The sequence below is a fragment of the Juglans microcarpa x Juglans regia genome, chromosome 4D (assembly GCF_004785595.1).
Source record: "Juglans microcarpa x Juglans regia isolate MS1-56 chromosome 4D, Jm3101_v1.0, whole genome shotgun sequence".
In the NCBI taxonomy this organism is placed as follows: Eukaryota; Viridiplantae; Streptophyta; class Magnoliopsida; order Fagales; family Juglandaceae; genus Juglans; species Juglans microcarpa x Juglans regia.
Genome location: NC_054600.1, coordinates 30,789,946 through 30,813,457, shown reverse-complemented (window position 1 = coordinate 30,813,457; position 23,512 = coordinate 30,789,946). Strand labels below are relative to the sequence as shown.

The 23,512-nt window shown below is 33.7% G+C and overlaps 4 protein-coding genes across 4 annotated transcripts; 2 read left to right on the top strand and 2 right to left on the bottom strand.

Annotated features, from left to right (window-relative positions):
• Positions 1–1,510: 1,510 nt before the first annotated feature.
• LOC121260960 (ethylene-responsive transcription factor 5-like) lies at positions 1,511–2,837 on the bottom strand. The gene has a single exon (XM_041163066.1). It carries the CDS (start codon positions 2,609–2,611, stop codon positions 1,688–1,690), a length of 924 nt encoding a protein of 307 aa, XP_041019000.1. The 5' UTR covers positions 2,612–2,837; the 3' UTR covers positions 1,511–1,687.
• Positions 2,838–11,099: 8,262 nt separating this feature from the next.
• On the top strand, positions 11,100–12,140 carry LOC121260959 (ethylene-responsive transcription factor 2-like). Its single transcript, XM_041163065.1, has one exon. The coding sequence runs from the start codon at positions 11,211–11,213 to the stop codon at positions 12,012–12,014; it is 804 nt and encodes a 267-aa protein (XP_041018999.1). The 5' UTR covers positions 11,100–11,210; the 3' UTR covers positions 12,015–12,140.
• A 5,923-nt stretch (positions 12,141–18,063) lies between these two features.
• LOC121260958 (oleosin 1-like) lies at positions 18,064–18,740 on the top strand. The gene has a single exon (XM_041163064.1). It carries the CDS (start codon positions 18,159–18,161, stop codon positions 18,579–18,581), a length of 423 nt encoding a protein of 140 aa, XP_041018998.1. The 5' UTR covers positions 18,064–18,158; the 3' UTR covers positions 18,582–18,740.
• Positions 18,741–19,622: 882 nt separating this feature from the next.
• Positions 19,623–23,136, bottom strand: LOC121260957 (cyclic nucleotide-gated ion channel 2-like). Its single transcript, XM_041163063.1, is given in 9 exon segments — positions 19,623–19,928; positions 19,930–20,394; positions 20,538–20,624; positions 20,770–21,006; positions 21,109–21,220; positions 21,473–21,774; positions 21,921–22,136; positions 22,272–22,836; positions 23,007–23,136. Coding segments are annotated over 9 exon segments (2,061 nt in total). The 5' UTR covers positions 23,024–23,136; the 3' UTR covers positions 19,623–19,868.
• Positions 23,137–23,512: the final 376 nt, after the last annotated feature.

Here is a 23,512-nt window from a genome sequence, read left to right as displayed (position 1 = left end):
ATAAAGGAAAAATGGAGCACTCATGTTTAAGAATTGAGATGAAAGAAAAGATGAATCCCATACAACAAAATATAATGACATGCAAGTTGATATTTATTATTTGGTATGTAGCTAAGCTAAGCTAGGTTGGAGCCAGAAGTAATTGTTCATGTGTACGTACGTACAAAGGGCGCATGCATCCATCCATCCTACATGGACAGCCAATCTGTTATGGGACATTGATAAATCTGCAACTTGTGCTTATTGGGGGACCCAGCAAATTAATATGCATGTCACTAATTCATAAGACATAAATAAAGAGAAAAGACGCCAAGCTAGCTACGTACCTACGTGTATATATAAATACATATATATATATATATAATATATAGAGAGAGAATGTGAGTAATATTATATATCACAGTACTCATATTTTAATTTGATCATATTAAATAATATATGAAACATTTATCACTATTAGATAATAAATAAATATATAATAAATGATTATTTAATAGTAATAAATGTACTATATCTTACTTAATAGAATGAAAGTGATATAATAATATAAAATATAGAATCTTTTCTGTATATATATATCATGAGATAGAATTAAAAGTTCCAAGTGACCAGATGCAAAGTTTGTCTATTTAATGATATCCCCACATACATCATCAACTTGTGCATCCACGACGTCTAACCAAATAGATAGAATATGGGAGGGATAATACCGATGATGAGGAGAAAAAGAGTAAAAACAAAAAATAAATTATAAGATCGAGGAAGTGGACGTGGAAGAAAGCAGCAATTCGTGTGTTTGTGTGTGTAGATCAATTACATGATTTTTTTTTTTTAATTTTAAGAAAAAACAAGAAAAATAGAAGGAAAGGATAATGCTTTCACTTTCTGACGATCCTACTCAATGCAATTTGCTATATAGTTTTGTGCTTCCTTTTCATGTACATAGTACTTGCGAGAATGTTGCTACCACGTCACCATAACATGCAGCTGTAGTGCTAAACTCTTTTCTGTCCATGATCTTCTGTTTTGTATATTTTGTATCTCTTTTTTTTTTTTTTTTTCTCTAGATATTAAGTCTCATTTGGTTACTTCAGATGAGATGAGATGAGATATTTTGTTAAAAATTGAGTAAAATATTATTATAACATTATTTTTATTTTGAGATATAAAAAAATTAAATTATTTATCATATTTGTTTAAAAATTTAAAAAATTTATAATAATTATATGAGGTTATATGAAATAAGATAATTTGATTTTGTGTAACCAAGCCAGCCCTAATTCACAACTTCCTTTAAGAATTAAAAATTCATGTCGACCTACAACAATATTATTATCAAAAAATTCTTAAATGAAAAATTGGGTATGGATTAGAGTAGATAATTGAGAATTATGAAGTCTCAGTTATTTTAGACAACAAAATAATAGTAAGAAACATCAACACAATATATATATATATATTTTTAATAAAACCATTTATTTATATGAACAAACAAACTCAACATTGCAGAAAAGGAATTCGACCCACACTTTTTAAAATATAACTAAAGATAGCAAGATCTAAAATTAAGATTGACATCGCTAGCTCTTCTATCTATACGTTAAACGTATATATACATATATTCCTTATAATTTCCCAGTGATGCCACCCGGGTCCCGCGTTAGGCTTTAGCTGCCAATGCGCGCTATCATATAACCATTAGCCGAGAGTATCCCAACGACGGATGCGGAGGTAACGGTGATAACGGTGATAACGGAGGCACGCTGAAAATCCCCTTAACCTCACAATCCCATACCTCTGTCCAACTCGACGGCGTTAACGGATGGACTGCCGCCGAAACACTCTCCGCCATTACTTCCCGAGCACATTCCACCGGCTCTTCTTTCACCTTCTTTCTCTCTACTGCTCTGTTCGTCTCTTCCTCAATCTCAATCTCACTCTCTCTCGTTCTCTTCCTTCCGACGCGCACTTCAGAAGTATTATTCTCCGGAGTATTGGCAGTGAACTCTAGTGGAAAATTCAGTATAGCTTTGCTTCCACGCAGCTTGAATGCAGCTCGATCGTAAGCTTTTGCTGCTTCTATGGCCGTATTGAACGTTCCGAGCCACACCCGAGAGCCTTTCCTGTTGGGGTCACGTATCTCGGCCGCGAACTTCCCCCACGGCCGCCTCCGGACTCCCCTGTAGTGCTTACTTTCACTATGATTCGAAACGTTCGAATTACATCCAGCTTCCAGCATGGGCTGCGAATTTAGTCGGAAAGTTGGAGGAGGTATTGCGACATTTATGGAGGGTCTGCGGTGGCTTAAGTTGGAAGTTTTGGGGGGATTTGAGTGGAAGGGTTTAGGCTCTGTTTCGAGGTCGGAGTTTGTTTGGTTGAAAGAACTGGAAGGATATGTGACGGGTTCTTCCTTTGGCAGCAAATAAGCAGAGACTTCAATATCACCGTTGGAGCCTCCATTTTTGAGTTCCGAAGTTTGGATGGGCTGATTTTGGGAGATGTTGGAGTTACAAACATCGAGATTGGAGACGAAGCTCTCCATGGAAGTAAAGTCACAAAGAAGATGTTGTCTGATGAGGTCCAAGGTTGAAGATTCCAGACAAGACGCCATTGCAGGGTACTGCAGTACTAGTTGAGGCTGTGTGTGTGAGAGATTCTCCTAGATGGGAGGAGAGCTAGAGAGAATGAGATGGAGTAAACTCAAACCTAGGAAGAATTGAGAAGAAAGTTGGGTTCTTTTGAATGCAAAAAGAAATGAGTGAGGAGGAGGTATATAAGGGGGAGGAATTTTGAACGTTGGTTGGAATACAGGGGAGACTTGGTTTCACATTAGGTTCGAGGATGGAGGAAAGAAGCATCGTCTTGGTCCTTGGAATGGAAGCTCTGGGAACCTTTCTTGATGTGTTTGTCGGTATGTCTTTATTTAGTGTCCACGCCAAGTAACCAACGTTTTGTTTCCACGGTACTTCCACAAATAAAAATATTTGCACACAATATTTTATATAATTATATTTTAAATAAGAGTTATTTTTATAAAACATCTTATAAAAATAATATCATTTTATAAAAATATCTTTATTTTATAATATTATTATGCAATATATTATGTGTACATCATTATTCTTCCAGAAGAGCCGTAATGAAAGAGGATTTTGATTACATGGTCGAAAATTATTAGAGCTTAAGTTAATTAAAAATGCCACTGCCATTAACGCCCCAAGTATTTGAAACTTTGTCGCTTATAAAAACAAGATCGATGGCCTACTTGCACCTGATTCTGATGATGACGACGACGACTGTGGCGGTCCAATATATTATTATATTTCACGGAATATATTAATTGGATCATGCTACTACTCATCAGATTGAAATATGACAATCCTTTTTTTTTTTTTTAAATTACCGAATGGATTTTCTTTTTCTAATTACTTGGAGAAATTACATTTTTTTATTGAGGAAAATGCAAAGTTTTGACAAAAAAAAAAAAAAAGACATTTTCATGCATTCGGATACTTTGGGGCCTTGGGGTGTCATTTGCCATGCCACTTATCATTTCCCGTATTAATTATTCAAAATGTCTTGACTTTTCCAGTTTCATTCCCTTTGGATATGGATTTTTCCTTTTCATTTTTTTGGCACATAGATTATAAAAATATTAGAATGAAAAGATTTTATTTTCCCTTGAGTCCATGTTATATATACACGTAGCCCCCATAGAATTGGCTAATAGATCATCTAGATTGGAAGTAACCGGAAGGATTTTAAATTTTTAATACCACCGTAAGGACTCGTAAGGTGTTACCATGGGCTGGGTCATAATGGTCCGACGAATCACTCCACTCAAGACTCAAATCCCTTTGACCTGATAGGACTACTGCCAGTTTGCGTCCGCCCGCTTATCTTAGGACAATTGAGATATTCACTCATTTAAAGTGAATAAATAGTCTGAATGTTTTGAGATTCAAATTTTAAATAGTGAGCGAAACAGTTAGTCTAAGTGACCTTAAGAAGTCAAAATCTCTATTTAAAGAATCCAGGTACGTCAATGAATTTTGAATAATTTGGCTCTACGAAGATTCCTATCATTACTGATTTAGACATCGGAGGTGCCCATCAAACCTCTCAAACCACCTTACTCTTTGGTTGCAGGAGATCGAAAGTGTGTAACAGCAAAACAAGTCCTTAACACAGATAAACAAGCAACGATAACAAATAATAATAATAAAAATAAAAAATGAAAGCAGACATTGACCTGCCATAAAAATCTCAGTGCTTATCCTTTAGAAATTTGTAAGAAAGTAAAAACAGGGAGGATAAAGAAAACAGAGAGCTGGGTCGATGGAGAAGAAACTTTTCCTCTGATATATTATGCTCAATGTGATTACGTCTATGGCAAAAGAATGGTATATGTACAGAAAAGAATCATAACCAACTAACAGAATTGTCCTAGCTATCCTATTGCTAGCTGGTAATTTGAAATAAAAGTAAAGAAAAATTATAACAAAGAAATATAATAAATGCATAAGAATAATTAACGACTTGTAGCTTAACTTGTGTCCTCTAACAAAATCTAATGTTTAATTCTGAACTCCTGAAGAATTTTGACCCCTTAGTTTTTAAAAAACACTTGATGACAACATATATTGCCAATGTCATGACTTGATGCATTTGAAATTTTCTGCCATTCATCCCTAATGAGTAATTATCCATTCATCTAAAGAAGTTATTGTCATAAAATTTTTCTTCTCAGCAGTTCTACACCACACACGTATAGAACTTAATATAATTTTTCATTGCTATGATATACATGTCATTAGTATATATATGATTTTGTAAATCTCTTTTTTCTATCTATATAACTTCCAAATTTTTCTTTTTATATAAAATTTTATTCCGTAAAAAATAAGGATAGTTAATAAAATTGGCCGGGTACCGTCCTTTTATAAAAAAATATAATTTTGTAAATATACGAATGAGGTCTTACACTACCTTTAAAGAAAACATCTTATTGTTCATAATCTTGAATAATAAATCCTAACTTCACAAAGTTAGGCTTTCTTGCAGGTTTTTTTTTTTTTTTCTCCTCTCTCCCTCTCGAAAGATTAGCAGTAAATGGCAGTGTTTCGGAAATATATATATTCTTGCATTTTTATTTTCAACGTTCGCATCAATTAGCATGCAGTATTGAAATATGCAAAGAACGTGCTCTTTACAGGGGTACACACGCACATCATTCGAAATTAGCAAGTAACAAGGAGAGGTTTATGTCTTTGACTTTTCATAAGGAATTCAACAACCATGTGATGTTGAATTTTGACTTGGATGCTTCTAATTAAAGCGAAACTTTTGAAAGGACGATACAACTAGTAGGCAACTGGCAACAGCCAGATCATCATCCACTTGCCTGCCCAATAATAATTTCAAAAAATAAGAAATAACAAAAGCATCCACTTGCAACGAACGAACGGGACCGACTTTTGCTATTATTTTTTTATTGAAAAATGATAGTTATAATTATGAATTATGTAATTATTTAAAAAAAATAAATAAATATAAGTTTTATATAAAAAATTTAATTTTTTAATAATAAATTTTATTCTTTTTTAAAATGATTGTACGATACTTGCGCACTCTATGACTATATGTAACATTACTCTTTTATTTTTTTGTCTTTAATTATCTTTAGTTTACATTGGACCGCTGTCCATTTTATAGTTAATTTAAACCATAGAGAAAACAATCTTTTAGCATGTTGTGAGCATTTGGAAGGAATTAACACCAAATGCTATAAGATAATGAAGGGTTTTTTTCTTGTGTTAAAAAAAGTCGTGATAATGATGGAATAGATGCAGTAAGATATTTTTTAAGATATTTTTTGTGATTTTTTTTTTTTTTCTTATGGATACAAATATCAGTGAATATTTTATTTTTAACATTTGAGTGTTCATATCGTTCTCTCATTATTGATCTCATTGCTTATATAAGTATATATCCTTTTGGATTGTAGGCTATAGCTAGCGGTAAGATAATGAAGGGATTTGCTCGTGTTCAAATAAGTCTTTATATATAATGATGGAGTAGATGTATGAGTACGATATTTTTTGTTGTTTGCGAGTTTCATGATATTTTTATTTTTAAAGTTTGAATATTCAAATAGTTTAATAGCTGGTCTGTGTTTATACAGTGACTTTTATGTATATATAGGAATTAATTGTCATAAAGATATGAAAGGGAAGTGAAAATAACATTTTGAGAATCACAATTAATGAAATAATTTTCTTCTAAGACTTGCTCGGGCTGTACAGAATTTCAAATCTCGCGAGTTATTGATTATTATTAGGTATTAATATAACAAAATTTTATGTACAGTCATTTTTATGTATTTATTTATACATTCTACTAATACAATTGATTGCGTCATCTTTTTTTAATACAAAATAATTATTTTAATTAATTATATCAGTAAAATATATAAAAAATATACAAAAATAACTTTACGTAACGAAATTCTTAATATAAACTCACGAGAATTAAAACTATTGATAATCAACACTATTAGAGGGTATAAATAATTTTATCATTCTTGATAATTGACCCATGCACGGATGATAAACTTGGATTGCCCCTCTTTTTTTTTCCTCAGTTTTTAACTTATGATAGCTACTCATCGTCAATTGATGTTGATGTAATCTTTATAATATATTATCAATGATTTATAGAAAAAGATCACTAAAATAAACAAAAAATTCAAAATATAATTAATATTATAAAGATTACATTATTTCAAAGTCAAATCATAAATATTATTTTAAGAATAAGGATAGATACACTGTCTTTTACTAATTTCTTAACACTTGGTTAAGGAAAATAAATTATTTTCCCCACGTGCTTACAATATTGCAGTCTCCCAATAATTTATCAACGTTTATGCCTTTTATATTGCAAGAATCCGGCCATATGGATCAAGTCTTTCTCCGTGAAATAGTATTGCATAGAGTTGCTCAAAACAGAATAATAACATCACCAAAATTAAAAAGACAGCATATTTAAAAAAAATATATAAAGTTTGGAGTTTTTGTATGTTTCTACAATTCGTAGTCTTTATTTTTATTTTATTCTATTTTATAAAAAATATAGTTTTTGTTTCTACAATTCCTAATTTTTTAATTTTTGCTTTTAGAAAAAACGAGTCTAACAACATGTAATAATGTCTACATAACTTCTCTAAAGAACAGTAAATGCCCAATAAATATTATAAAATTTGTATAATTTTCTTAGATTTTAGTAATGTCGTTTGGATTCGAAGATGAGTTGAGATGAGTTAAGATGAGTTGTGAATAGCAGTGAGATAGGTTGTGAATAGTAGTGAGATTTGTAAATTAAAATTACTGAATAGTAATGAATAATAGTAAGATGAGTTGAGATGAATTAAGATTGATTATGAATACAAACAAAAGCTTAATTGAGTCTTTCCAGTTTGGAATATACCTTATAAGACACTAGTTTTGCAAAATTCTTCATTGATTCATATCAGCACTTAAAAAAAAACAAAAAACAAAAACATTTTAATAGTTTCAACGTTCAACCGTTTGAAATCGAAAGTTTGACCGAAAGAGTCTTCTGTTTCTTCATCTTTATGCATGCGGCCACAGAATAGAATTCCCCAGCAACATTTGAGTCAGCTACCGGCTACCGCTTAAGCACGGTGCATGGGACGGATCCAACAACTACCATTGTGGAACCCATAGGGCCAAATCCTAAAAAATAGGGATAGACTTATTACTTCTTATTATTATTTTTTATTTTTTTAGTTAGTAATTAAAGAAATGATTATTAGTAATGTTATATATATATTTTTTAAATTTTTTTAATGATTAAAGATATTAAAAAAATATTTAAAAAAATTAAAAAATTAAAATTTTAAATAAACTATAGAGTAATAAAAGGATGGTAGAAAAGTAATAAACTTATCATTATCTATCATAAAAACAAAGTCGTGCTACACCACCGAGGGTGTAGCCGACAAATTCTCCAGAGGAGAAAGCCAAATGTCTCATTAATTTTTTTAAATAAATTTCACATGTTTTTTTTATTTAAATATTAAAAAAATTCACAATATCATTAAAAAATACTTACTTAATTACTAAGTTAAAAAGGTATTGGTAGACACTCTCGGAACCCCAAGCATTTTTTAAAATAGAGTTTTTTCCGTTGTCATCTCCAATCTCAATTAATTATATTTTAAATAGAAGATAATTATATAAAATTATATTTTTTTGTAACGAATAATTGTATCAATTGAGTGATAAATAATTTGTAAAATGATTGAAAGAATATTTATCCAATAATTATTTTGATGCCTCCTTACTTTAGTCCTTGCCAACTCCTTGGTGGCCCGGGTGTCATCTGACTTGTAAGATCATTAAAGATCATGAACAAGTAAGAAAACGACTTATGTTTCTTCTTTTCTTTTCCGTGGAAATTTAAAAGGGCTAGGGATGGAAATACCAATAAAAGGGTTACTTTGATTCCTGGTGTAATTAATTATGCACTAATTAGAAATTATCCATCATCTCTAGTATAATTCAACAAAAGAGGTCATAAATTTGTTTATTATTCATACCTTTCAAATATAATTTATTTTATAATATGACCACTAAATTATCAAATTTTTTATTTAATCCCCAATTTGAAATATAAGTAACAATTTATCCTGTCATTAATGACCGTTAAAGTTGACAAAAAAATTATTGACATAACACGATCTTAACGGTTAGAATTTTAAGAAGCAAAAATATAAATTTAAGCATTTAACCTATGATTACGAATTGTTAAAATAGATGATATATAAGTTAAATGGTAAGACTTTGAGGGTTGAATCTTTAATAATGGAACAAAAGTGTAAAGAAGAGCAGCAGTCTAATGGTAATTTATTAGTTATATATATATATATATATATTGTAAATGAGTGATAATTTGAAAGGTAAAGTGTGAATTTATTTATTTAAAGTAAACCTAAATCTTGGTTTAAATGTCGCATTTTCACCCTGTATATTAGGGTTGGGCGGCAGGGCTCCCGCCATCCACCGCCTCGACTTTGCTTGGGTGGCTCGGGCAACCCCACCTGCCCATGCAGGTGGCGGGAGCGGGTTAGGCCAAAAATTTATATATATATATATATATATATAATTTTGTTACTAAAACAATATCGTTTTGGTAACAAATTTCTTTTTTTAAACCAATGCTAAAATGACGTTGTTTTAGATGATTTAAGTTAACCCTAAACCCCCATTCCTTACCTCTTTCTCACTTCGCAGTTCTCTCTTCCCCCTCACTCTCTCTTTCCTCTATGGATTGCGTCGCTGTCTTCATCTCCTGCCATCGCCATCCTCTGCTACGACTCCTCCTTGATTCCTCCTCTTCTCTAAGTCCATGACTGTGAGATTATTTTTTATTAGTTTAGGTTTTTGTGTGATTTGTATTTTGTTGTGTTTTCTGTGAGTTTGTTTGAATTTTTTTTCCATCTCATTGTGGGACAGCAGATGGGGGGTGGATGGATGAGGGCTCCTCCCCCACACCTTGGCACATGGATGAGGGGGCTTTGCCCCCACATCTAGGAAGTGGATTGTGGGGGCCTCTCACCCATGCGGCAGTGGTGGCAGAGGTCAGGGTAGGGGGTAGCACTCATAATACGTATAACATAAAAAACTATGTACAAAAGTAAAAGTGGAGGGATTTCAAATGGAGGATGAATGAATAACCATTAGGAAGAAGATTCCATCATTTCTTTTAAGGCTCGTTTTAATATTAAGAATATTTTAGAATATTTGTGAATAGTAGTTAAATAGTTTGTGAATAATAATGAAGTGGTGATCTATTGAGTTTTGAGAAAAGAGAAAAAAAAAGTTGAATTTGAGAATATTTGAGAACAATTGTACTCTCAAACAAACCCTTAATTTCAAGACGTTGGAGGCTTCATACATGATAACAATTAGTAAGACACAAAGGATACAAGAAAAAGAGTTCCCTCACATGCTATGCAAATTATATTCTCAACTAAAACATAGCTATCTTAAAAAAAAAAAAAAAAAAGGTAATCCCATTAAAAATGCAAGATTTGGTAAGCTTGCTAGCTGTTCCTACATTAAATATGCATATATACGTACATCCATGAAAATAAAAATTACTTATTTCAACGATATTGAAGCATACAAAATTGAAAAAACAAATCATAGGCATCTTGAAGTTGTTAGATGGACGAGACCAGAAGCAACAAACACAAGTGTTAAACAAAACCTCTCCAAACCCTACAACTCGGACCCGTGAATGGACAAATTATAACTCATTCATGATGGAATATTAGCGCATGCATTATTGGAGATCAATAAAACAGTCCTATGCACAGCTTCCACTATTCCTAATTTCCAATGCCTCTCTCTCTCTCTCTCCCCGTTCTTATTAAATGGTGTAGCTAAAACTTTCTATGCATATAAGTATCCATACTTAGAATTGGAAAATACTAAAACCACAAAAGAATTTCTAAAAATAAACTTATAAATTAATATGATTTCATGTCATACGTTAAATCTACTTTACAGTAAAAATAATTTTATAATCTGACGTACCATATCAAATCACATCAATTTATAAATTTACTTTTATAAAAAAATTTGTGATTAAAATATTTATTCTTACAAATTGACGTGATCTAATATATATATATATATATCTTATATTGTTGTATAATTCTGCAGCTGCTATTGTAAGTGATGTGATGATGGTTTTGTGCTGATTCTGTTTGAAGGTTATGAACTACATTTGACGATGGTGTGGGAATGCTACTTCCCTTGTTTGATTATACAGCATGGGCTGTGTCCAGACTTTGTAATTAAAACAATAATTGTTTGCCAAAGAAATGGAAAAAAAAATAAAAATAAAAACAACTTTTTTTTTTTTAAGGAAAAAAAAAAAAAAAAAAAAAACTTGCTTCCACAAACTTTAATTTTTGTGATTTTCTTTTTATAAAGAAAACACCTGTCTCACCTACCGGTGCATGCGTGTCTCTCTCTCTCTTCTTTCCAGTATAAATGCCCTCGAAACCTTTATTTTCTACCAAATTCGTCTCTCCCCCTCCTATCTCAAGCCTTTCTTCCCAGCTCTTTCGCCTCACAACTCAACCAGCTTTCTTTCGAGCCTTAAACTACACGAAAATGAACGAAGCTGCCTTGGGTGACTTTAGTTTCCCTGATCTCTGTCACCGAAGCTCAGGCCTCGGTGGCTTCTTCCCCTGCTCAACCGAACAGTGGGGTGAATTGCCGTTCCAAGTTAATGACTCCGAGGACATGATTGTCTACAACTCACTGCATGATGCTCTCAGTTTTGGGTGGTCTCCGTTAGATTTTACGGCGACCAACGTGGAATTGGAGTCGAGGGAGGTGTCGGAGCTGGCTCCGATTACGGTAACCGCGCCAATCGATTTGGCTCAAGATTCTGCATCGTCCGGGAACTTATTGGGAACTTCTTTTATTGCTCCGAAAATCGAAAATCAATGCGAAATTTTGTTGGATGAGTCAAGAAAATTCTTCCAGAACGCTCACCGGAGAGTGATCAAAGAGAGGCACTACAGAGGAGTGAGGCGAAGGCCGTGGGGGAAGTTTGCCGCGGAAATACGTGACCCGGCTAAGAACGGAGCGAGAGTGTGGCTTGGCACGTACGAGAGGGCAGAGGAAGCTGCGTTGGCTTATGACGTAGCGGCTTACAAGATGCGCGGCTCCAAGGCTTTGCTTAATTTTCCTCACCGGATTGGTTCCGGTGAGCCCGAGCCGGTTAGAATCACAGCCAAGCGACGAGAATCAGAGCCGGCGTTGGACAGCGGCTCCCCAAAAAAGAGGAAAGGCTTGACAACTAACGAAGCTGAAATCAAAATAAAGAGAGAATCAAATGTATTCGAGCATCAACAGCAAAAGGACCTGCTTCCAATTAACGAGCAATTAGAGGAATGGAATCTAATGTAGTTTTTATTTTCTACTTGGATAAAATGCACCGGTGGCTAAATGCAAATGTCACAAAGAGTGCCAGATCAATTAATGGTCATGTAATTAATAAACGTTACACAAAAATCGAGTCACTTTCATTAGTAAGTACATGACTTTTTCTCTCTCTAATTTCCTCTGACGTTTGGTGTTAAATTACTTTTAAACTCTGTTGCAAACACAGGGTTAGGAGAGCAAAAGTGCCCATAAATGTCACTGAGAAGTCATTACCCAGCAATGGCAATTTTTATGAACCTGCGACAGCATTATCATTTCCAAACCTTAAATAGCGAGGGTTTATGAATAAGATTAAAAAAATACTACGTTTACAAAAACAGATCTAATAAAAATAAATTTATAAATGAATTATTTGACTTGATATAGTATATCAAATGTAATGAAATGAGTTGTCTCAAATCATTGAGTTATAAGTTTCATAAATTTTTCAGAAAATGAGAGAAAATAGCACTTTCCTTTTTCCCTAACGAGGTGTATGAGAGGAAACTTGGGGTCGATGACCTTTTCTTTGCATGTAAAGCACATTTTTATTTTTATTTTTATTTTCAATGAAAAGCTAGCTAGCAGGACATGCAGGAAGAAAGTAGCGCAAGACGGCAAGAGCATCTAGACCGTACGTACGTAATTAACTTGTTTTTGTAACAAATGGTGGGACACAAATTAATTACGTACGTACGGTCTAGAATTCTCTCTTCGAGTATGAAAACAAGTTAACGTTTCCGTACGCCCACGCTTAATTAGAAAGGAAGTGATCGCGACAAAATGCAACATTATTCCACAATCAACCCAAATAATTAATTAGAGCTTTTATATATATATATATATATATATATATATATAAGTAATGCTATATATAGTTATAGAATGTGCAAGTACCAGTATAGTTATTTTAAAAAAGAATGAGATTCACTATTAAAAAATTAATTTTTTTTTAATTTAAATTTTAGATTTATTCATTTTTTTTAAAATAATTATACAGTACTTACACATTCACGATTACAACTATCATTTATATATATATATATATAAAGTACTAATATGATTTTTGTGTTAACTTTCCAAATTTTATGATCATCCCTTTTCTTTCGAAGATTTTCTTAATATCTAGGTTAATTTTAACATTTTAAAAATTTCATTTGTAAATTGGCTAGCTCTAACACAAGAAATGTTCATGTACCTTCTTCAAAAGACGCCATTTTGACGCCATTCAATGATCAGGAAAAGGAAAAAAAAAAACAGAGAAGATGTTTCTTTTTTTTCGACTGACTATATTTGTTGTTTATGAAATGTACTTCTACGTTGAAATACTCGTCATTAGAGACATTTGACTGAGACATTCCGGACAAACTAATATATATTTATATATATAGCTGAAGTAAGTATCAAAATACATAAATGATGACGATATCATAATGTGAAAGGAACAAATGAGAAAACGTTGCCCGTTCACACCAAAATCAAATCATGAGCTAGCAGTAATTATTCTAAGTTCTAACCAGAATATGTCATGCACTTTCTTTCCTGACAATCGAAATTTAATTCAGCTAGCCCTCCCAAAGTCGTTGAGCGCAGTGAGGTTGACATTCAGGAAATATCTCAAACTTTTAACTTGATTTATTATATGTAGGTAGTGATTAGTCAGTGAAAACATATCCTTTACTCCGTTGGAATCCAAACTAACAAGTTTGACATTATATCATCATGATCAGCTAGTTAGAGTTAATATATATATATATATATATATATATGCATATTTTTAATTTCTTATATATTGATGCACGACCAAATTAAACTTGACTAACATATATATAATAATGATAACGTCCTAAGTCAGAAATTCTCCTCGTCATATTTTGGATAATATATGAGATTCAAAGGTCCAGTGATTAAGTTCTCGTTTGTATTTAAAATTCACTTCAACTCATCTCAATTCATCTCATCATTACAATTTTATCAAATTTTCATGTAAAATATAATAAACAATTCAACTTTTTCAAATCTCGAAACGACTTTTTTAAATTTTCATACAAAATATAATAAATAATTTAACTTTTATTCTACTATTTACAAATCATCTCAATTTACCTCAATTCATATCTCAATCTAAATCACTTCTTAATTAGATATGCAGAATCCCCATGCATGCATCATGTCTGGCTTTTACTAAACGTAAATAATTTAAATCTTAGGTGATTCGATGACTCAAAAATTTCTATAATAATTATCTCATGACTAATTAGTATCAGCCCGCCCCACCTCCCGCTAGGGGCAGGGTCAGCCCGCCTCCGTTAGGAATCTTTCATGCGGGGTGGGGGCAGGGCCGACGGGAGCGGGCGCCGCTTCCACCACCAACTGTGCGCATGCAGACCAAATTGGTAGGAGACAAAAAGGTCGTCTCAAATCGAGGAGAATTTTAGACCCGATAATTATTTCCAGCTACGTACCTATAGATCCGATAGAGGCCTACTGCCTACAGTCGAGTAGCTAGTATATTAAATGACCATATTTCGACTTGATTAATAAATAGCTAAACACTCACTCACCCAACCCCATATTTATACATGCTAATTAGATCAATCATATAGTTGGTTAAGTTTGTAGCTTCTAAATTTGAATGCTAATAAAGAAAAAAAGAATAAATCCCATAAAAAAAAAAAAAGGATGACTACAAAAACTAATAAGAATTTAATTAACTTTTCGTAATAATTTATCGTATCATTTTAATTTTTAGGTAACCGATTATATGATCGGAAGTTGTTAGCGTTTTAATATTTGCATAATATTACATGGGAGTTTGATGTATATAATGCTTTTAATTATAAATAATAATTAATGAGTTTTTTTTTGCATAAAAGCGACCCAAAATATTCAACGATGCAGTCAATATTATTAGAGCAGCAAATTAAATGCACGGCTCATATATATAATAGAAAAACGAAAAGAGTAATTATAAATTAAACAAAGTCGACAATCGATCATATATATACACCTTTTACGACATAAGTGCGAGCTAGTTAATTAATTAGGTTGTATAAGTCTTAATTAGTTCGCTCGTCTTTCGAATAATTTGCCTACAATATATATTATAAAATATATGTATCCTACGATTTATGATCAAATTAATCTATATATAAAATTATTTATTTGTGATCAGTTAATTTTAACGAAATGATTATTTGTAATTAAAATTAATTGTAAATAATTTTTTAATTATAATAAATTGATTACAAAAGTTTGTTTTTTTTTTTTTTTTGTAGTGTATAACCTCTATAGAAGAATTAATATTGATATAACTAAGGGAGTGGAAATTGAAACGAAATGATCAATGTGAAAGGAATTATAGTAGGCCACTTTTAAAGGCATTTCAAAACCATTAATTAGGTGCTCATCATGTGAAAAGACTTCCACGATCGAGAGCTAGCTATTGAATTGAATTAATATCACGAGTCAGGGAATTAGGATTTCCACGAAAAACTTTTAAAAGTTATTGACTAACGTACGTAACGTGGTTTACCAAAACTAGTAGATATAATGACTTATTATAATATGCATGTGTGATTATGATATAGTTGTATATATGCATGCAGGGACGGATCATATCCTAGCTAGGTGATATCAAAATGTCAATATGCATGTCATTGATATTATCCAACTGTGAGCATTAATATAATTACAATCATATAATTTTTTTTGTTAAAAAAAATAAAGATATATTACTCCAAAGCCATTAGGAATTTACGATTGTTGTCAAGGATTTTTTACAGGGATAAAGAGATATTCCTCTCGTTTGAACCTAGCTACACGTGGACGTTGTCGACACTAATTAGGTACTGCCCGCTACCAGCTTGTTAGTGTCAACATGGTTGCATTAGGTTATGTTTGGATACTGGGGTTAATTTCAAATGATTTGTAAATATATAATAGTGAAAGAGTAGTAAATATAATAATAAAAAAATAATAAATAGTAATGAACTATTTGTGAATAGTAATAAATAATAGTGAAGTAGTCTCAATATATACTTTTAAAAGCTGGATTGCCTTTATTAATTGAAAAATGATAAACATACAACATTTTATATAACAATATTTTAAAATGAGGAGTATTTTTGTAAAATATTTTATAAAATTAACATCATTTTATAAAAATATTCTTATTTTATAATATATGTTATAAAAAGTATTGTGTGTTTATCATTACTCTTATTAATTACCTGTTTCATGGAGTTTCAACTTTCAAGTATACGTATTAAAAGTTCCCAGTCATCGTAATATCCTCCCCCCCCCCCCTCCAAAAAAAAAAAAAAGAAGGTCAACGTGCCAAAATCAAATTTTACAAAATGGTAATGTAACATTATACCTAATTTGTCAGACATCGCACTGGTAAAACTGTAAAATCACACGATTTTTCGCGTGGACAAAATACCCAAAGTTTTTGAAACATGTATTGTAGGTCTAGGGCCGGTCTTTGGGCCTTCCCTTTTCTTGATATGGGCCATTCGTTTAATAGTTCCTTGTATAGGCAGTATTCTTTTCTCTCGGCCCTCTTATCAGTATTAACCAATTCAAATCTTTAGAATCAAATATGTCCAGTTTTGTTTTGTTTTGTTTTGTTTTATTTTTTATTTTTTTTTTAATTTCTTCTTCTCTTTTTTAGTTCTTTCAACTTGGAAGTGATCCAAAATATCTTTCCTTTTTCATATAAATTTCACTTTCTACCCAATTTCACCATATTTCTTATAAGGTTTATTCCATCATGAGAATATTGTCAAGAAAAAAAAAATGATTGGAATAGGTTTCAAATAGACAGCCACATACAAGATCTCGTAAAAAAAATAGATCCCACATAAAAAAAAAAGTGTAAAAAAAATTATTCTTTACTAATGAACCTACTTTTCTACCAAAAAAAAAAAAAAAGAAGAAACTTATATAAAATTTGTCTATTTGAGGTAACCGGCATTCCTAAAAAAATCGTTTAAAATTCAACAAAATATCTGATGTTACAAACCGTAAAATCTCTTGAACGACGTCATTCACGAATCTTCAACGTCACTTTCCTTTGTTTGCTTTGAATTGTGAGCTGTTTTCTGTATATCTTATCAATGCATGCATCATGCATTAAAGAGAAGTGTTTAGATGATCTACACATAAATCTTACGTTAGAAAATTAAACATTGACGTGGCTTAAAGTGAACCATCCGAGTATAAAATTTATTTTATTGTAAATAGTAAATATGATGATTCATACGATTAAGCCATATAAGTATGTAGATTTTTTGGATAAGATTTTTATGCAAATCAAACATTTCAGGGAAGTCAATTAGGCTTTAAAACGAAATAGGATAAATATATATCCTGCGAAAAACCAGCTAATAATGAATCATGCATACTTGATGTAGTCGAATCAGCCAAATCCTTGTGCAGCTTTTCTTTCGCTTTCTCTTTCTTTTTGATCGGTTTTTTCACAAACTTGATTCTTGTCAATTACTTTTCTTCCTAAAAAAAAAAATACCTGCACATAATATCTAAGCCCCAAATCGTCTCATCCGCTCAATAGTACTCTGCTTACAGGATGAACTCCCGAACAATATTAATGAATTCAGTTGTTTTATTTCATGTTTTTAATCAAATTGTACGTTACTGCATGGTTCTAATAAAAAACAAATTGTTACTAGTACTCATCATGTACGATAATGACACATATACCCATGCATGCACTTAATTCGATTATAAGTAGTCGACGTCGAGCACTTGCGCTCTATCGATTGTTTCCAGCCGATCGAAGTCATTATCGAATCCTTATCCTCCCCAACCTCGCTCTCTGATCTCTTGATCAACAATCTCATCAAATCGGACAAAAACGTCGACGTACGTACGTGTCTCAAGACCGGGCCAGTTACTCTGCATGCGGTCCGTGCATGAATGCTCTCCAACACGTGCCACCCTTTCTTCAACGCGTGCAAATGCACCGGCCCCTCATCCCTCTCTATAAAACCCACCTCGATCCCTTCCACGTCTACCTACGATCAGTATCACAAGCCCCACTAGCAAATATATATACGGTGTTTCTCTGCTCAATTCTTAATCGTCCGATCTTCATCGATATATCCAATGGCCGAGCACCAACAGCAATCCCAGCACCCAGCCCAACCACCCCGGTCACATCAAGTTGTCAAGGCAGCCACCGCGGCCACCGCCGGAGGGTCCCTCCTGCTACTCTCTGGCTTGATCCTAGCCAGCACGGTCATCGCCTTGACCGTAGTCACCCCACTGCTTGTGATATTCAGTCCTGTTCTCGTCCCGGCGGTCATTACAGTCTGTCTTATTATCTTTGGGTTCTTGGCCTCCGGTGGATTAGGAGTAGCGGCGGTGACAGTTTTGTCTTGGATTTATAGGTACGTGACGGGAAGGCAACCACCTGGGGCGGAACAAATTGACCAGGCACGCATGAAGCTGGCTAGCAAGGCTCGAGAGATGAAGGACAAGGCTGAGCAGTTTGGTCAGCAGCATGTCTCTGGTGCCCAGAGCTCTTAAGCTCTCATCTACGATGGAAGCTGTAGTGGAGGGGTTCATTGGTTGTCTGTTTCTCGTTATCGCGTTGTGGTTTTTGAGTGCTTTTTATATGGTGTCGATCTGTTACTGTCGATGTAATGAATTAAACTATTTTAAGTGAATTAACTTGAATTTCTATTTCTATTTTTTTGCTTTCTTTAGTTTCTTGAGGAGCTTGATTTGGGCTATTATTTTCTTATATAAGCTGGTAATTTTTATTTGTGAATGGGGTTTGGAAGTAATCTGATCGATAGATCAGGCCTGCTTGCACTCGAAGTCATGCACCTTAATTACTACGTACAGGACAGGTGGCTGGATCGATGAATGCAAAATACAAGCGTATTCGCTCATCAGAAGGCTTATTTTTTGCTTTTGTGGCATGACAAGTGATTCATATATGCATGCAGCAAAACACGTGTAAATTTTATCAAGATTCCCATAAACGGCCAGCCAATATCTTAATCTTAAAGAGAGGTGGCGCTACCACAAAATCAAGGCAATTTTGTTATTTGTCACAACTCATGAAGCTGATAATTATAATTATAAAGATCAAGAGAAAATGGGTTGTTACGAAGGACTTAATTGTCTGAAAGCTCAAATATGTCATAATATTATCATATGATCTTAGGACTAAGATTCTCTTCACGCTCAAATATTTTATTAAGTCATATTTTGGATTTTGAAAAACGAGGGAGAAAATAGAATTATTTTTTATGCTTTGTTTGAAAGATTAAAAAATAAGTAGATGAAAAAGTTAAAATATTTGAAATTGAAAAAAAAAAATTGTGTTTGAGTGATATTTAGAAAGAAAATATTTAGAACATATAAGATAGTATTTTCCAAACAATCCATTAGAATCTATGCGGGGATAAATTTTTCGGAATTTAATGGTAGCTTTCTTTAGATGTTATTTCAATTCATCCGTGAAATATATAACTTAAATTATTGTTTGAGAACTGTCCGTGTAGAGTACTGTTAAAAAAGATATATATATATATATATAATCAAATCAAAAGAGCTTTAAAAAAAAATTAGATTGAAATTCTAGATTGAATTAAAAGTACAAGTCGCGCGTTACGCTAGCTAGCAATTTGGGATAGGTGAGAGTATAAGTACTGTGAGACGTGTTACATGTGTGCCGGGCAAGTGTAGAGATGATCATGTGCTTCAGAAATGGAAGTGCATCATGACTACTACGTACGTACTGATAAACAAATAGTTTAACCAAAGTTTGTCAACATAAACATGAATTTTTTTTAATTTTATTTTTTATTCCAGGTGATCATGAGGCCTGAGTGACATGAATAATATTGCAGCATCCTGTACGTCTGAGCAGATTCTCAGTACTGCCTGATCTATTTTGCATCAAAGGATCAAGATGATCCGTAGTCACTACTGCTGATCTCCTAGCTCTTATCCTGTAGCGACGCCAAGCAAACTGTATTATGACGGCTCCCCATGTTCGCCAATTGGACGAGTAGTATCTCATCGTCCTCTTAATTAGTCCATCGCTGGAAAACTTGTAACGGAAATGTTCGGTTATAAATCGGAGATTGCAAGCATCCAGACCATATGCTTCTACGGACTCTAGACAAACAAATGTTGCAGGTGAGGACGGAAGCCGATCTCTAAAAGGTTGGTGGAGGCACCAGGATAGGAGATCTTCACCCAGAAAGCTACCAGCTTCAAGCACAGTACTCGTCGTTATGAACCCTTTACCAAGCGCTTGGCGACGGTTTAGGCGTCCATTAACTATAAATATCATCCTGTGAACAGGATCTCCTTCTCTAATAATCTGCTAATTTATGGGAACACTAAACTAGTTAAAAAAAAAAAAAAAGAGCCGAAATTCTTAAGATCAGCCGTTCTACGTACGTACGTACAACTAATTGCAACTTAATTAAATAAATCAAGTAATAGAAGGAGACCGTATCGCACCCTTTCGCCCCTGGAAAAGAAAAGGGGTGTGACCATATCGCAGATGTTGTCAAGAATAAGATCGTCCAACACTTGGAATAGAGGAACCTGATGATGATCATGAGAGATTATACAAAGTGCAATTAATGTAAATAAATTGAAGTTCATTTTCAAAATAATGTCATATTTTATTTTAAACTTCTCGATCGTCTGTAGATGACAAGGGAGATATATATAATATGGTTTTTGTTACCTTCTTGACAAGATCTATGCAAAGATAACGTTTAATGTCCCTACGGAGGCCATCTGGCAAATCTCTGATCAATTCCATCTCATCCAATCCTCCCATGGCGGCCCCTCTTTGGCGTTCAAAATGGCGAACTCTCCGTCTCAAATGAGATGGCAACTGCCTTCTTTTCATCCACCTCTCCATATCTCGATATCTCAGCTGCATTTCTTTCTTAGTTGCCGTGACCGTATGCAGAAATATCTTCATAATTACAGAGACAAGTTCTTCTAATATTGTATTTGATACGTCATGAATAAATTATAAGTCTAAGAATAAAAAAATCAGGTGAGTAATGGGTCACACCTGGATGTTGCCAACCAAAGTAATGAAGAGTGCCAAGCCCGCAAGCGTGATGCAAATACTGACTATCAATTCCAACCAGTTACTTGAAGGCTCAAGAACATTTCCGAAAGTGCTGCATGTAACATATATATATATATATATATATATATATATATATATAAGCATAATTATATAAACATGAATTACGTACTAACTAATATATATAGTACAAAAAATTACTCAGATTATTAATTTATTTATTCAAAATCTAAGCTACGATCTAAAAATTCATGGAAATTAATTAATGCATGATGACAATTAATTAGATTTTCGTATTGGCATTAATTAAGATTATAATAACTTTAATCTTTATTTAATTAATTACCTAAGGTTCAGAAAGCCCCAGTATATGGGATAGAGGATGGTAAGAGCGAGGGAATTGCTAGAAAATACTGGACGTGCCTCCGAATAGATCCCAAAATTGAAAGGCCCATCGACATCCAAGCATAATGACCTATTAATTGTTGTTGCTGGAGACTGGTTATAAAGACAAGTACCAATTCCCTCTGAGCAAAATAAAGAGAGATTACAGTAGTTGTTAATCCTTGGTCTGTCACATGAGTACTGTTGCTGGAGGCACGACACAAGTCGTTGTGTTGAAAGGGCATACCAGCATCCCCCTGCAACCTGTAGATCATATATATATATATATATATATATATATATATATATATATATATTATAGGATATATAAATTACTTTATAATTATCAAATAAATGGGTAAAATGGGTTCATATTTTGAAGGATGAAGGTAGCTAGGCAGGCAGCTTACATGAGAAGCAATGAAGTAGGCAAGGAGATTAAGGTGCAAACGCCACCAATCTTTGCCAAAGATATAACCTGTGACCTTTTGCAGTTTCCTCAACAAGTAAATGCTATGGTAGAGTTTGGGAAGGAATTGAAACAAGTAGGTTACTAAAAGTATTGTCATTATCAGCTTAATCCCTTCTTCTTTGAGCAATTTTGGGACTATTAACCACGTTACCACCTGCCAATTAAATTAATTAAAGGAGAGAAATTCAGCTATAGATCAGGAGGCCTGTCCTGTAAAAGAATTGTTCATGTCATCGTGTATAATATAGAGAAAGAACTCAAAGAAGTATCCTTTGTGAGAGAAACAAACCTGAGGAACCGGAAGTATTACAAAAGCATCCAACCAGAAACCCTTCAGGGAACGCAGGTTGTGAGATGCAATCGCACGTGCGTCCCACACCAGCTTCCCACACCCAACAACCAAAGATTCGGTCGACACGTACGCCAGCCTTAACTGGAGCAAGAGATGGCACAGATGAACCAAGTCCACACACGTGCGAACAACGGTGAGGATAGCAGCCAACGCAACGTTTATGTAGAAACATGGGGCACCACTCGGGCTTAAGGAAATCGTGTAGAAGAACAGAGGATCCAAGGCCAAAGCCATGCCACGTGCCAGCAAGACGGCACGGTTCCACCTCAGCACGCGCTTGCTTCGTGGGTCCGAAACTCTCCCGAAAGGGCCCCAGCTGGGGCGGCGAAGGTTACAGTCAGAGTGGATGGAGTGGAAAACAGGGACACCCACCTGAGTGCAGGCAGAGCATTCGTTGAAGTTCTTCGTAGTTGCAATAGGCTCATGATCGCCATCGCTAATGCTATGGCTGTTTCTGTTTCTGTTATTATTCTTGTCAGGATTTCTTGACATCTCTATCCACCTATAAATATTATATTATCAACAAGCAAAAGAAAGTAAGAATTCAAAACCCATACATGATCTCAATCCAATCACCTCAACAATATGGCACATTTCTGCGTGCGCGTATGCAATATGCAAATACATGAGAATCTGATCAGATCAGAGAGGAGTGATACCTATCTTAATTACCTTGAGAGGGAGGACATGGTTGGAAGTGAGCGAGAGAGAGAGAGGGGGGGTCTGAAGGGATTATGACGGAGGGTCGGGTTGTCTGTGTCAGAGGCACGTAGCTGGAGGAGATGTCCTGGCTGTGAGAAGGAGGGAGACGCTCTTACGTGGATGGTCGGTTAGCTATAAATCGACTGTAGTTGGGTCCACATAGCACAAAGTGTCTTACTTACCTTCCATGTCAGCAGAGATGGGACAACTCATACCTATCAAATTTCTTAATTACGCATGAATTGTTATTCCCCATATTGATTATTTATTACTTTGAATGCCGACCTTTGCCGAAGTGTCTTTGGTATGGCATAAAAATGAGGGTTTTGCTTTATGACTAATTTGAGACTTCATCGTTCACTAGTTTTAATGAGTTGCTATTAATTCTTTTAAAGATAATTTATTGCAAAAAGTTTCATGTACTGGTCCTCGCACCAGGAGGTATGGTATGCGCATGAACAAATATATGAATTCTT

Excerpts from the sequence above, each read along its gene's own strand:
- LOC121260960 (XM_041163066.1), bottom strand. The coding sequence starts at position 2,611 with ATGGCGTCTTGTCTGGAATCTTCAACCTTGGACCTCATCAGACAACAT.
- LOC121260958 (XM_041163064.1), top strand. The coding sequence starts at position 18,159 with ATGGCCGAGCACCAACAGCAATCCCAGCACCCAGCCCAACCACCCCGG.
- LOC121260959 (XM_041163065.1), top strand. The coding sequence starts at position 11,211 with ATGAACGAAGCTGCCTTGGGTGACTTTAGTTTCCCTGATCTCTGTCAC.